The 15,948-nt window shown below is 32.9% G+C and overlaps 1 protein-coding gene and 1 long non-coding RNA gene across 2 annotated transcripts; one reads left to right on the plus strand and one right to left on the minus strand.

The window, feature by feature from the left end:
* Nucleotides 1-509: 509 nt before the first annotated feature.
* LOC105962398 (uncharacterized) lies at nucleotides 510-3,084 on the plus strand. Its single transcript, XR_016034400.1, has 2 exons — nucleotides 510-815; nucleotides 2,941-3,084. It is a non-coding gene; the product is annotated as an uncharacterized LOC105962398 (long non-coding RNA).
* Nucleotides 2,960-9,507, minus strand: LOC105962397 (agamous-like MADS-box protein AGL27). The gene is made up of 7 exons (XM_088825656.1): nucleotides 9,216-9,507; nucleotides 6,421-6,487; nucleotides 4,304-4,365; nucleotides 4,109-4,208; nucleotides 3,569-3,610; nucleotides 3,386-3,424; nucleotides 2,960-3,284 (listed from the first exon to the last, which is right to left on the minus strand). The coding sequence occupies exons 1-7, from the start codon at nucleotides 9,398-9,400 to the stop codon at nucleotides 3,216-3,218; spliced, it is 564 nt and encodes a 187-aa protein (XP_088681782.1). The 5' UTR covers nucleotides 9,401-9,507; the 3' UTR covers nucleotides 2,960-3,215.
* Between the last annotated feature and the right edge of the window lie 6,441 nt (nucleotides 9,508-15,948).

Genomic DNA, 15,948 nt, shown 5'->3' on the forward strand with positions numbered 1-15,948 from the left:
AATGCAAGATTTACTCTTTGTTCTTGCCATATATGACTTGTTAATTAAGATAAAAATAAACAAGAATTAATAGAATCTTGCGGGGTTCGTACTAAGAAAACTGAAATGGAGAGGAAATCGGTAGCGAAAATAAGAGAAAATGAGATAATCGTATATTTGGTGATAGAATGAGATTTTCAAACTGACTTAAGCAAGTTGGACGTCCAACATATTAATGGTTAAAGCATAATGGATGGAATTGATACGAATTATATCATGGAAGGTATTTTAGACTAAAAACATGAGATTGGTTTAATTGAGAGACTGTTTTTTTGTGAACCAAAATGCATTTAAGTCCCATGTGATTGACCTTTTTGCCGTTCGCCTTTATTTAAATACAGTAGACATAATATTAGAAGGAAAAACACTTGTGATAAGCATTGACTGCCACGTGTAGTGCGTTTAATTTGAACAAGTAATAAAGGGTCAATCTTTTGAAGGGTTAACTGGTGTTGCCAAATATAAATTTATTTATAAATAATAAAAATAATAATATAAGCCACCAGCCACTTGGCTAAATAATAGCTCATCTTTACCTCTCTCTCTTTCTCTCTCTTCTCTCTCTCTCTACCCCTTCGCCATACCAACTTTTAGATAGCGGCAGAAATTCGGGGTAATGGAAGCTTGAATCCTCTATCCAAAGGCGGTGAGGTGTGGGGGTGGGTGAAGATGCGGTTTTTTTTAGGGTTTTTTATTTTAATTTTTTTTCTAATTTGTGCAAGTGGAAAGGGTTTTGACGCATATACAGAGAGAAAGCTTCAAACTTGGCATAAAATGTAAGCTTATTAACTAATTCGACGCTCCTCCATTTTTAATTCTTGTGTGATGTTCTATTTTCACTTCGTTTCTAACCTGCTCGATAAATTTATATCTCTGTGTATGACTGTGTGTGTGTGTGTGAATAAGTCTGAATTCGTGTACAGATCATATTTTACTTGACGAAACTCTGAATCCTAGATCCATGTATGTACTACATATATATGCGTTTATGTGTATATACATATACATAATTGTAGAGGAATATGTATTTATATATATATAAAGCTGTGTATTATATAATAAAATACAAGGCTGTAAAAATTGGCAGGATATGTACTTTTTTGTTCTTCGATGGTGTCTTTTATTTATTTAAAATGGTGAAAGTCGTCTTGCACTCTTTTGTTCCGTGTCCTGCAAATACGCGAGACTCTAGTTTTAACGAGCTTGCAAAACAGAAATACTAGTATTGATTATACATTAAATATGTTTTCGTTTCAACAATTTCGATTCGAAGCGCATTTTGCATCTCATGCATGTGATAGAGATATCTAAAATCGTAAAGAGTGGGAAATCCATATATTATACTTCATATATGTGTTCGAAAAACGGTTAGGTGTATCTATAGAGTCCTAAGATTGATATTAAAGTAAGCATTTAAGATTGATATTCCACCCCCGTGAATTGTTTTTTTCTTTTTGTTAAACTAATGAGTTAAAATCGGTGTTAGAATAGATGCTAGAATATAAAGATAAGGCAAAATAAAGCAATGTGTTTCCAATGGTTGTTTGGTGCTATTTTTGAGTACTTTGGATTTTGGAAACAAGTTCGAAAGGTACGTTTCCTTGTCTCTTACAAATTTTAACATCTTAAGTCCCTTTGCTCGACTACAATTTCAAGAAAATAATAGAACCACTCTAAAGGTGATTGAAAAAATGACTAACAAGAAGAATCACTTTGCCTTTTAGGGGTGGACCTTCATCGGGACTTAACGGAATCCATTTTATGAGTTTTATCTTATTTAACATGGAGTATTAGGTGCATTTATTTATTTATTTGTTTCGAGACTTTAACATTGTGCGGTTTACAAAAGAAAAGCGATTCACAAAAGGTCTAATCAGGCTCAATAATTGGTGTATGAACGATATTGGTACAAATGCGGTTCGGTTCAATACATGAATCAAGATTTAAATAGAGCTAAAATCAAATTGTCGAATGTGGTACTAGACAGGGAGATTTTTTTTAACTATTGTTATTTTTGTTTGATATCTTTTTCTTCCTTCTTTTTGCACTATAATGTTTTTGTGGGCACATCTCATGTTCGTCTAGAGTCGCATCTATGCAGTGCAACATGCTATGCACAATAAAGAGGAGTTCATGCGGGTCTACTTTATATGCCCACCTAGTATGCTTTCAGCATAGTTTCGATTAACATGTATAAATAATCTCTATTTTCAAAGCTGGTCTATTGCTTGAACTAATTAGTCGGACTTGGTAACTGTTTACGTGGTTTGAAAACCAACTCGACAGTGCCACATTTAGGTCTGTAGGGTAATCAAACTCCAACAACCTTGGACCAATTAGTTGGACATCTCACCATGGCTTGAACTTTCGCTCAAATGAGTAGGGGAAGCTCGGTTTTTTTTCCTCAACTCTTTTCTATGTAGAAGGCCAAATCTAGTCTTGCTCCAAAACACTTTACTCTATTTTCATCAAAAACACGTAGCATGGAGCACAATGTTTCTAAATGCTGGGCCGACTAAATATCTCTCTCTTTCTTGGTCTCTTCTACACGAAAACTACGTTCCTAATAATATTGAATTTTTTTCGACTCGTGTAGGATTTTGAGTGCTAAAATGGCGACTTGTGGAACTAGTTATGATGCATAAATCAATTACTCCTAGTTATGGTCAGAAAAATCAAGAAACTATATGTGTTCCACTGGCTAAGATGGAGTTAACTTGTTTATGTTTCTTCCCTTTAAACATATATAGTTTTCGTTCACCATCCTTAGAAACATCGACTTGGTACGTTAAAAAGTATGTCGGGAAAATATGCATTCATTGTCTAGTTTCTTTTCTTTCTCTGCAATGTGAATCCACGTCAACAACTAAAGGAAGCCTAATTATTCGACCACGTTTGCAGATAAAAGTGGCGTGGGCTATAAAGCAAAGCATATATCCCATATATGTTCAAGCGTTAAAAACAGAGCAATATTTAACAAAAGCTCGAATACAGAAGAGGGTTCAAGCAGCTTATTTATACCATGCAACAAGGGCCTCGCTCGGAGTAAAGAGGTAGGTAGATATTCCTCTAGCAGCTTTTATTTATACCTGCATGCATTTTTATGATTCTGCAGATAATTTATTTTTATTTTACATATAAATGTTCGAACGAGCTAGGTCCGGTGTTGTATGCTTCTATTCTGTGGCAATGTTGAGATCTACCACCACCTTCTTTTTCTTAGCACAGTTATTGTCTCCAACAATCTGTGAGCATAAGATGTAAACAATTGTGTGAAATAAATTCATTATTGTGACAAAATGATCCAGTAATCGTAATTTAAATTCAGGGTTTCAACTTTAATAACCTCGTTGAGATGCTTTTTTTCTTCATCCAGCATCTTTTCCTGTTCACATAATATAAGCACTTATCTTACTTAACCATCAACCAATTCTCCGCAATAACATGCTCTAGCATCTAAAAGCTTTTATCTTTTTTCACACACACAAGAATACTCGGATACAATAGTGGCAAAAATAGATTTGCGCACCTTTTCCTGAAGGCTTGACTGAGCATCCGTCATCATTTTTGTCTGCATAATAAATTCTGACATCACAATGTTGTATGAATGGAAATTAAGTTTAATATGTTTTTACAGGTTGACAAGAAACTGGAAAGAAGTCTACTAATGTTCAAGAGGTTCGAACATTCTTGCCACATAAGCTCGCTCAGCTCATCAAAAAGGTAAACAAAAACTACCATACGAATTCAACTTCTCTAGTTCATGAAATTGCATTGATATACCACACTCTCATTGAGAACTGGCTGGCTCTTGAACAAAATATATGAGATAAAAGTTAACAAGAATATCATTGTTTTAAGACAATTGTATCATAGCTTTGCTTGGTCAAAAAAAACAAAAAAAAAAAAAAAACATAGGCAATCGAAGAAAAACATTATTAGCAGACGAACTGCTGGTCTAGATGCACTTTATATGTTTGGGGTCACTTTTGTTTTCTTCAATTCATTGAGTAAACAAATTAGTAGAATATACAAAGGGACTGTAAATAATCGAGAGTGAACATGAAACCTTAGTCGAACGTATCTCCATTAATGCAGTCTCAAGTTGTTTCTGCATGAGCCCAAGGTCCGCCACACTTAGCTGCTCAACACGTGGCTCCTTAAGTTCACTATCGGAAGAAACATAACTTGTGAGTAAACAACCCCCCCCCCAAAATCTTTTCAACAAAAACAAAATAAAATTATTAAAAAAATCGAAAGTTACCTTCCAACAGTTTTGAGAAGCTCACCATATGTAAGATAATCGCCATTTTTGGAGTACAGACCCTGCCATTCAACACCTTGTGAAATTAATCATCGTTCACAATGTATTTTTTGAACAACTTCTTCTTTATTACAACTATGTTCCCATCTCTTATAAATAGAGTCGGCTCATTCTATAATATTATTATATTTCTGGCATTTCTATAATATTTTGTCTGACCAACCCTGCCTTTTCTATTTTAACATGGTGTCGGACTGTCGAGTGTATCCGGAGAGAGTTGGATTTTTCTATTCAAAAACCAAAAAGAAGAAAATGAAGAAAAAAAACCCGAAAATTTTGAAAATAATCTCAATATCTAATTTGAAACCATAATTTCCGAGTAGTTCTCTTCGTTTTGTGACAATCTTCTTATTGTCTTTTATGCTGTTAATCTTGTTATTACAGCTCTTATTGCTCCGTCTTTTGTTACACTGCTATCAATTCTGCTACTCGTGCGAACCGTACGTAGCTAATGAAGAAATTGTTGTAGTCATGAACTAATAATATCTACTTATTCATAGACTCTAAGCTCGAGTGGAGTGTTACGTAACTTAAGCAGTTCCAACTTAAGGTGAGCATTGGTAAAGTATCGGAATATATTAGGGGCAACTTTAGATAACTGTCTGAAACCAATTTTCATTAGACATAAGACATAAGACATGTTTGTAATGTCTTGATTGAACCTCCTTAGTCAGCGAATTTAAATTTGAACTTGACCCTATATTTTGATTTCATCTTCACTCGGAATCCAAACTTTATACAAATGTTCCTCTAACTCCATTTTTTTTCGTCTTTTCTCCAACAAACTTTTTAGTTTTTGCACTTTGTGTTCAAACCAAGACCTAATTTTGTGTCGACTAATATGGTTAACTAGGTAGGTCGACCTCAGAGCTAGGTGGACTACTGACTAATATGTTGTTACGTATATAAATAAATAAAATAAATGTATATATGAATGGATGTTGGTGGTCGACTAAAATCAACTATGTAGGTCGACTAATTTATCGTTACATGTTAGAAGTTTAAGAGATCACAGATCGAGAGAGAGAGAGTGAGGAAACGGCAATATATTCAAAACCATCTACCAAAGTATCTTCTTTCATCTCACCAGATTTTGTAGGCATGCATGAAACTAGTATATTTTCGAAAAAAGGAACAATAGAGAACAAATAGTGACTTAGAGAGTCGTAGACGAGATAAAGCATATATTAAAAACGAGTAAATGAAGAATTAAAAAAAAATGGGATTGCAAATGAAAAATTAAACTTACGGTACATTCGGCTGAAAAGGAATTGATTTAGGAATTTCATATCCAATGCCATCATTTTAGTTGTTTTTTGAGCAATTGTGTGGGATTTCAAATCCCTCTGTCCTAAGGAATTATTTGATTTGGGGAATGAATTTGAAAGAACGATTTAGAATGACTCCAATTTGGAGATATTTGAAATCCACACAAATGACCCAATTTATAACTAAAACGGACTAGTGTGGATTTGAAATTCTTCATCAGATCCCTCAATCCAAACGAGTGCAGGAGATTTATTATTATGGATTTGAAATCCCTTCTCCAAATCCTATCATCCAAATGAGTCTTAGAAATTTTACTTCAAACAAGAAAATTGCCTTCCTACTTTAGTTCCAAGTAATGAATCACGTCCGTTAGTAGATTTATTTCTATCTTTGGAAGAATTATTAGGCCTCAAACATCACCCGAGGCCGATGTCAATAAAAATTCCGAACACCACATATCTCAACGCATAAACATCAATCAAAACCCTGTATTTACTAATATCACCCATCTATGCATATAAGAAAGCGAAGTTGAATTTTCCGACCAAACTCCTATTATCTTTCTTTCTTTCTTTTATGATATATCCCTCCTATCAGATTAAATGACAAAAGACCAGCAGTCATACAACACTCGTGAAAAATTAAGAAATTATCTTCCCTAATTGATAAGTGATAATATTTCAAATTTCAGTAATGATCCCCATTTATACAATATCAATCTCGATTAACCATCTTTTTCTTTTTTGTTTTTTTTTTCCAAAATCGATTGTCGGGGTCGTGAATCTGACCTCTGTATCGCGACCATCTTTGTCACTCTCGACTCGACTTTGATATTCTTGCAGGACCTGCCCCATGCTGTTTAATAACATCAACAATAAAAACTTGATTAAGGTATTATAATGCTCATGCAAAAACAAAATAATATTGAGGTAAAACCAAAAGAAGAATAAAAATGCAATTGGAATAAAGTTAAGGCAAACAAGAAATGGCATGATCATTCACTGAGAAACAAAATCATATGTACTTTACAGACATAGAATGTTGGAAAGCTGAAAAGGAAACATTCATAAGTTGTCTAGAATTTGGAGTACATTCATTCCTTACAAACAAACAAACAAACAATATGTTGCTAGTACATAGAATATCCATTTGTTCTTTTTTCTTTCTTTTTTCAATTAAAAAATAAATAAAAATACATTTTCATGTATATATGAGTCTTAAAATGTGACCAATCAACCAATAACATAGTGTGTGCTAAAAGATTTTTCAATTAAAACGTGACCAATCGACCAAAACTTGATAATATCCACAGTGTGTGCTAAAAGATTGAACTTTTATGTGTATTGTCTTGTTGAACATTATTTTTTATTTACCAAGTGAAATATCATAGGGGGTTATGAACTTATATTAAAAGTATAAAGTGGTCATGTGCTTATTATACTAATGAAAGTACACGAGAGAGTCATGAGCACGAAGTCCGAACCATAGGAGGGTCAAGTGCTATTTACCCTACCATTTATATTAAATTAAAAGCACAAATGAAAAAATAAAAATATACTTGCACCAAAAGGCGAAGTTTCTCGCCCCCAGGGCCCCCATCCCTTGGCCCGACAAGGATTGATGGAGGAATGTAAATCATGGTAACTCAACGGCATGTAAATCATGGTAACTCAACGGGCCGTTAAGGTAGCGGACCCGGACCTGGTGCCCACAAGGAACCAACCCTTATTGGAGTTGAAATTCCCACACTGCGGCTGCCAGGATTCGATCCTAGGACATTGCACCAACTTACCACCTCCGGAATCAGTTGAGCTACACCCATGCGGGCAAAATAAAAATATACTCAATATATAGAAATGTTCTGTTCTTTTATTTAATTGATCATATAATTTCATATAGAAATTAAAAATAAATGTTTGCTTGCAAACAATGCAACTTCATTATCTAACATTCAAAAATACCAAACACACCTCTAAGTAACAGCTTGCTCTTATTGTCCTTCCCTATTTTTTAAAATTAATGCTCCTTTATTAATTTATTTGAAATTATACTTTACATGGTAAAGAGAATAAAACAATATTCTTATTATCTGAATAATAAATAAATTGTACGTGTGGAATAACGATAATATTCTCTACTCGTATTAAATTTGTCAAAGTACGTACAAGCATTAAATAAATAATTTCTTACAAATAATAATATTATTATGAAATAATTTATGAAACGTTATACAAAGATGGAAAGTTAAATGTGATTCAACAAACGTTGTCATATGCACGAGTATAACTCGTGACAATATATAAGATGGCTCTCAAAGCATATAACTATTAACTAACAAATACTAATATGAAACCTTTTTTTTTTCCCGAAGAATACTGTCAAACAGATATGGAGTATAAACTATATTCAATGATTGAATGACAAACACTAATGTTGTGTAGGGGTACTGGGCACGGGTCGGTACAGCTCGGTTTTTGCAATAAAGCAAACATGTACCGATAATATCGGTTTTTCATGTTTTAAGAACCGAACATGTCGGTTTTTTTTGGGTTCGGCGGTGTTAATCGGTTTTTTGGTTTCCGGTTATCGGTTTCGGTATCAATTTGGTTTATTTTCATTTTCGGTTCTGTCTATTGATTCGGCGTAAAATTTGCATTTGATTAACCGTGAGTTTGGACTTTCATTACATCGGAAGACGGTAAACATTTATACTATATATCAAGACAACGTCTTTTTGTATAAATCGGTTCGGTTCGGGTAATCAGTTCGGCAATTTTTTTATTCTCAATACACAAACCGATATTTTTGATTTTTCAAAAAAATTACCGTATATACGGTTTTAAGTCGGGACGGTGCATATCGGCTCAGTTTTTTCGATTTTCGGTTTCTCGATTTTTTGGCTCACTCCTAGTATTGTTGTGTGCATTTAAAAACACACCAGTTTTCTAAAAAATATATAATAAAATCAAAATACATCATTATGTATTATTACTATTAAAGGAATTTGTTTTTTTAGAACCCAAGAGTAACTTCAATGGGGAGGCAGATATCAAAATGAAGTATCAAACAATTAATTGATGCTTGAGGTAATGCTTTGATACTTCAAAAAAACAAAAAAAATGTGCTCCTTCCTCATAGTTATCAAACAAATTATTAACTCTTTATGTTTATAATATGTTGAGATTTCTTTATTTATTTTGTCACACTGGAATTGCAGGAGCTATTTTTAAGGAATATTTGAGTCCTCTCCATTTCTGAGTGCAATTTTGCACCTCAAATGCCTTCACCACCGGAGGAATACTTTGGAATTTTCAAGTATTAAAATAGCAATTTTATTATCCGATCCCCTTATTAATTCATCTCTTCTAGAATTGCTCTAAGAGACAGATAAACTAGTTACTTCTCATCAAAAAAAAAAAAAATATGAACTAGTTACTAAAATACCTCCAAAAGTTCTATTTTGGGAATATGAGAACTAGGGTTTTGAAATTCCCACCAACGCCAACAAATTTCAAAAATATATATATAAACAAAAACAGAATTAAAATAATAAAGAAAAAAAAAATTAGGTGGTGTTAATTACCTATCGGCGCTACAATACTGAAAAAGCTTTCCCCTGTTGGAGAAGATGACAGCGGCCACGTCGACATCGCAGAGAGCAGATAATTCCTTAGCTTTCTTAATCAGACCATTTCTTCTCTTGGAAAAACAAACCATTCTCGCACTGTTCTCCTCGATTCGCTTCATCTCCAGCTTCTTTCTCCCCATCTTCGGAAATCTCTCTCTCTCCTTTTCCTTTTTTTCTTTTTTTTCTTTTCTTTTCTAGAGAGAGAGAGAAAGTAGAATAAAACTTTTGGAATTGAATATTTATTCTGTGGATAAAAAAGAAACAAGAATTGTGTGTGTGTGTGTGTGTGTACGCATGCGCACTTACTAGAAGAGAAGGTGGGGGAATCTGAATCGGGGGAGAATTGAACTCTGGGTGAACCGTTGGGGACTAATTTTCTACTTTAATTTGCTGTGCCTTTTAAAACAAAATTAATTAAATAATAATATATATATGTGTGTGTGATACTCTGACTACTGACGTCTGTGTACTATTAATATTAATAATATATAATATGTAATAGAAAAGAAATATTAAAGGAGTGTAGACGTACTTATCCAAAAAGAAAAAGAAAAGGAGTGTACACGTGGCGGCAGGGGGTTGGGGGGGGGGTGTACGAAGCAGACCACGTAGCTAGTTCTTTCTTCGGCCCAATTAGAAGGAAAGTAGCTTAGCTATGATTGGCTCGCACTTACGGTGGTACATTGAATGTTAAATAGGAAGGCCGTTTTTTTTGTATTCTTAAATAAAACAAGGAAAACACGCTTTTTTACCAGAACTGAAAACGTGTTACATCATACGGAATATGTAAGTTTATTTTTCTTTTTTTAATTCTCTACATCAATCTATAAATTAAAGATACTAGGAAAATATTTAACCTGTAAGACTATTGTTAATTAATTGTCTTTTTTGAGCTTAGCTTAACTATTAATTTTTTTTATAAATGTTTCTTGATTTTACGAAATTTTTTGATAAATTTTTTGTAAAACTATATGTATATATATATATATATACACATATATATATATGCTTGAGTAGGGGTATTTTCGTCATATTCTAGAAAAAATGCAATGTGAGGGGGGTTTTTGTATTTATGTGTAGTACAGGGGGGTAAATGATACAAAGTCCACAGTACAGGGGTGTTTTTGTATTTAACCCATATTAAAATTGTAAAGTGACAGATAATCTGAAATAAAAATATTTCTTTAAAGTGACAAATTTTAACCAAATCACATCAGAGTATACTAGGTCTTCTAATTCTTTAAGACGTTTATCTAAAAAAATCGCAATATAACTCGGAAGACGTTTTAAATACCACACTTGGGTTTAATGGGCATGCGAGTTTGATGCAACTCATTTGATATCTGAGAATCAACAAATTCGACCCCAGATTGTTCACAAAATTTCGGGACTTCTTTTGATCTCCGCTGTGGAACGAAGTGAATAATTGGTAGGAATTATTTTAGAGACCCACCTCATATGCAAATTATATATAACTAACCACACCAGGGATTACACCCTAGTGCAAACCCCCTCATTTTTTATAATAATTAGACATAGCCCTCTGGGCCAATTTGAAGTACCTAAAATGCCCTTTAAAATCAGTTTTAAACCCTAGTCAGCTTATATTGGTCTCTCTCGTCCTCTCTCATCTCTCAGATCCGAAAAAAAAGGCAGCTCGCGAGCCGACTCGCGAGCTGTCGAACAACTAAATTTGGGCTCGAGCTCGAGCTTGAGTTCGAGCCTTTGTCGAGCCAGCTCGGCTCGTTTACTTCCCCTAGTTCTGCAGATTGTATACATTACTATAAATTACTATACATTACTAGTTACATATAGTACATGTAGTTACATATGCATATGTTTGTGTATATTTTATTTGTATTTGTTGGTTGTGAGGTGATTTATAATATAAATATTGATAATTGTAAAATTTTGTTTATGGGGTTTATGAATTTTATTTGTATAAGCCAATATTCGTGTGTGTACACAATTGGTCGACTAAAAATATAGGGTAAAAAATATTGGAGTTGCCATGTCTAAATCGAGTGCATCTTTATGTCGTTATGCAGCTCTTTCATTTCCAATTACACACTTTTATTCTCAAACTCAAACTCTAGATCCGCAATTTTTGCTTCAATAAAAAATTAGATACATACATCTATGATCTATCTCTACAAGAAAAATATACTTGAAGGGCGTGGAGACGTTCTTTGTAGAACTATATCATAAAAAAATCAAAGAATAACAATCATGAAACCTTGCAGCAAGATCCGATCACACCGGCTATGGAGATTCAAGTCGGCGATTTGGCGGTTCGGCACGGCAAAGAGGTGTGGCGACGAAGATTGCGCATGCGATGGGGAAGCGGCGGTGGGAGGCGAGAGAGAGAAGAGAACGTGGGTTGAGAGAGATAGAGAAAAGAAAGCAGCGGTGGGAGGAGAGAGAGAAGAGAACGAGAGTTCAGAGGGAGAGAATAGAAATCATGATCCGTTGTTGAGTCGTGAGTTAGGGTATTAAATTGTAAATAAAAGGGCAAAATATATATATATATATATATATATATATATATATATATATATATATTCGTTTATACTTAATATTATTAAAAAAATAATTATCAGTGGTATATTTTAAATTTCTAATAACTTTCCAGTCCCAAAAAAATTTAAAATTTTAATTTTTGCCCCAAAATAGTGTTTTCCGTTACTTGTACTAAACGGACATGTAACGGGTAGGACCAAAAGTATTTAAAATTGAACCTTGAAGGTGAACTTTGTTCACTTTTGAACAACATGGACCAAAAGTGTAATCGGCCCAAACATGAGGGACCAAAAGTGTAATTCTCCCTATTGTAGTTATATATAGTAAGATATAGTAACATATGCATGCGATTGTGTATTTCGATATGTCTTTATTGGTTACGAGTTGATTTATAATTTAAATATTTATATTGTAAATTTTGATGTTGGTGTTGATGATTTTTTTTTTTTTTTATATATATAATTGGTGATATTCGTGCATGTACATAATTGGTCGATCGTGACTTTAGGGTAAAAAGAAATTGAACATAACTAAAAATGACAACAGTCAACTATAGGTAATTGTAGTCGTCTATGTAGCATGGAAATTAAACTTCAACTTATTAACGTTTCCGCGTTTCGGACACGCTTCGTGTCGGAAACTCGAAGACATCTGCCGGACACCTTATTGCCATTTTGCAATTTCTAAAAATTTAGAAAAGTGTTTGAATAACAAATTTTTAAATATTTTTGTTATTTCCCTAATTATTTACATAATTTAGTGATCAATTGCAAATTAATAGTTGATTGTAAAAATTATTTTGATTATGTTTGTATAAAAATATATATAAAAAGAGTTTATATATAAATACAAATTTATATATGTTTATATAGCATATTTATAAATATGCCCTTATACTTTTAATATTTATATGTTTTCCCCAAGTTCCGGTATTCCCATTTAGGAACATGCCGTTTTTCCATGTCCGTTTTCGCATCCGCCGTTTCGTTGTCCGTGTCCGTACTACATAGGTAGTCGTTTTCAGTAGTAAACATATCGAAAATTTCTACAGAAAATAAAAAGCATTGAAAATTTTAAAAAATAAACAAATTAATTTAAAAAAATATTTATCGGAAAAAATAACAAAATAAACGAAAAGACAGGAAAAATGATAAATACAGGTCAAAAAATATAGAATGCTGTTAGGCGAAAATTGCATACGAAGACAATATAATCCTTTTATCTCTTGAGGAGTATTCATAATGATGAATTATGATTGGGTTTCTCTACTATAGTAAGGCTTCAAAGGTATGTCAAATGAACACTTACTTTTTTGGACCTACCTCAAATTATTCAAAAAATTGCACATTAGCGTAATTCGAATTTAGATATTGATTTTATTTAGCACTTAACTTAAACAAGCACAATCAATAAGTTCTAAAATAACAAACAAAATAAATAGCTTTAACTCATTCAAATCATATATTTATGTAGGATATACCACCACCCATGAGGTAAGGTGCAATTACGGAAAACTCCTTCTATTTTCAAAATTACATCCACCCCCATATTAAGATACATGCGACCCTTTCCCAACTTTCACCCGCTTCCATTGGAAAGCCGAAGGCCAACCGCCGTCGCCACCGGAATCCCGAATCCCACAACCACGATACCTACAGTACTAACCCCACTCCACCGCCTACAGGTTACAGCGGTGCCAACGATGGTGGGTGAAAATGAAATATGTCAATTTTGGGTGAAACTTGTGTGTTAATACTGATGCGTAAGTATGACATTATCAGTTGTCATATATTTTTTTTTTATTATTTTAATGGGTAAATTACAAACACCCCCTGAGGTATGGCTAAATTACAAAAACACACATCTTGTTTGGATAATTACAACCACCCCTCAACTTATCAAATTTAGTGGAATCTTCGAGATTATATGGAATATTATCACTTTTGTACCCGTTTTATCCCATTCAAACTCTACATTATGAAGTAAGATGACCATAATATGTAATTTTTAGCTTGTATATATCAGTTTGTGGTGCATCGGAAACTGTATTTTTACACAAAAAGAGTACAAACTAGAGCACATTTCACGGAATCTAGATGACTATGTTGAATTTGGCACCATAAATGTGGAGGTCTAAGAAAAAATCATAGTTGAGGGGTAGATGTAATTATCCAAGCAAGAGGGGGGTTTTGTAATTTGACCATACCTCAGGGGGTGTTTGTAATTTACCCTATTTTAATTTTCACACAAATGGTAGCTTGGACAATGCAATTTTCTATTAGGGTTTTTTGCAACCGTGAAATGCAGGGGTGGATGTAATTTTCAAAAAAGAAGGGGAATTTTTTAAATCACATCTTACCTAAGGTTGTTGGTTGTAATTTTCCCATTTATTTATCCTTCTTAAAACCATCAATATCCGATCTAAAAAGTCAAATCAACCCAATATATATTTTATACATGGGTTAATCTAAAAAATGTCCATGACAAGGGCACTTAATTATAAAAGGGATGTCCAATTTTTTTGTCTTTCAAATATTTCCAGTCCATTCAAACTTATTTGAAAATAAGAAAAAACCTTTTATATTACCAAAATTACCCCAAATTCCTTGAAACCTAATTCAACTCCAATTTTATGATTTACACCCCAATTTAGTCCAATTTCACCAATTAACCAATTTTGACCCCAATTTTGATCCACCACCACCAGAGACCGTCGGTCAACCGCCTTTGACCGCCGGAGACTGCCAGTCTCCGGCGTTGAATTTATTTTTTTCTGAATTTTTTTTCCATCCGGTCCACCGCCGTTGACCGTCGGGTCTCCAGCGTTGATTTTTTTTTCTTAAAAATATATATTTTAATTAATATTACTGTCTTGGCTGCTAAATTACTGGCTCCAGCAATTATTTAGCTGTCAGAGACAGTAATTTAACTGTTAATTGACATTTTTTTCTTATTTTTTTTTAATTAATATTACTATCTTGGCTGTTAAATTACTGTCTCCAGCAGTTATTTAAATGTCGGAGACAGTAATTTAACTTTTAATTGACTTTTTCTTTTATAAATATTTTAATTAATATTATTGTCTTCGTTGCTAAATTACTGTCCCCATCAGTTATTTAACTGTTGGAGACAGTAATTTAACTGTTAATTGACTTTTTTCTTCTTCTTTTTTTTTTGAAATTTTGTTTTTTCTTAAAAAAAATATTTTAATTAATATTACTGTCTTGGCTGCTAGATTACTGTCTCCAACAGTAATGTAACTGTCTGAGACATTAATATTACTGTATGAATTAATTTTATCGTCTTGACCTGTATTTTTGTTGTCTTCGACTGTAATATTACTGTCTCCGACCGTAATATTACTGTCTCATGCAATAATATTACTGTTTGGGACAGTAATATTAGTAATATTACTGTTCGGGAACATAATATTCATAATATTACTATCGCAAACAGTAGTATTACTGTCCCAAACAGTAATATTACTGTCTGCGACAGTAATTTAGCAACCAAGACAGTAATATTAATTAAAATATTATTTTCTAAGAAAAAAAATTCAAAAGAAAAAAGGAAAAACAAAAAAGTCAACGCTGGTTGACCGACTGGAAAAAAATTTCAGGAAAAAAAAGTTTTCAAAAAATAAAAGTTAACACCGGAATCTGGTCGAAAAAAAAAAATTCAGAAAAAAAAAATTCAAAAAATTATTAAAATGACGGTTAATATGATATATTTGTTTAAATCTGGGGTCAATGTATAATATAAGAAAGTTAGAGTATAATGGATGGATGGTATTTTAGATCAAAAACATGGGGATGATTTTATTTAAAAGACTATTTTTTTTTGGACGAATGTGTATTTAAGTCCCTTGTCATGTTTTTTTTGCCATTTGCCCTTTATACAACCCAAGATATAATTTTCACAAAATGTGCTATTGCCCTACAAAATATATACAGTAGAATATACAACTATTAAATTCTAAACTGCTCTCAAGTGGAGATTAGTTATTTTATTTTATTAATTAACTTAAATTTTCAAATATTACCAGATAAATTATGGCCATCCCTTTGGATAATATTAAATTACGAACAAACCTCTCTTATTTGGGTAATTATAATCATCCATCAACTATGAATTTTCGTACACGCCTACCCTCATGGTGTCAAATTCA

The sequence above is a fragment of the Erythranthe guttata genome, chromosome 11, assembly GCF_056151865.1.
Source record: "Erythranthe guttata isolate IM_541 chromosome 11, IM_541, whole genome shotgun sequence".
NCBI classification, from domain to species: domain Eukaryota; kingdom Viridiplantae; phylum Streptophyta; class Magnoliopsida; order Lamiales; family Phrymaceae; genus Erythranthe; species Erythranthe guttata.

What these genes read in the sequence shown, in the direction of transcription:
- LOC105962397 (XM_088825656.1), bottom strand. Translation starts at nt 9,400, where the DNA reads ATGGGGAGAAAGAAGCTGGAGATGAAGCGAATCGAGGAGAACAGTGCG. An exon ending in CAGTATTGTAGCGCCGATAG is followed by an intron (nt 6,488 to 9,215) that starts GTAATTAACACC and finishes GTTATTAAACAG; the next exon opens with CATGGGGCAGGTCCTGCAAG. An exon ending in TGGAGATACGTTCGACTAAG is followed by an intron (nt 3,611 to 4,108) that starts GTTTCATGTTCA and finishes TTTATTATGCAG; the next exon opens with ACAAAAATGATGACGGATGC.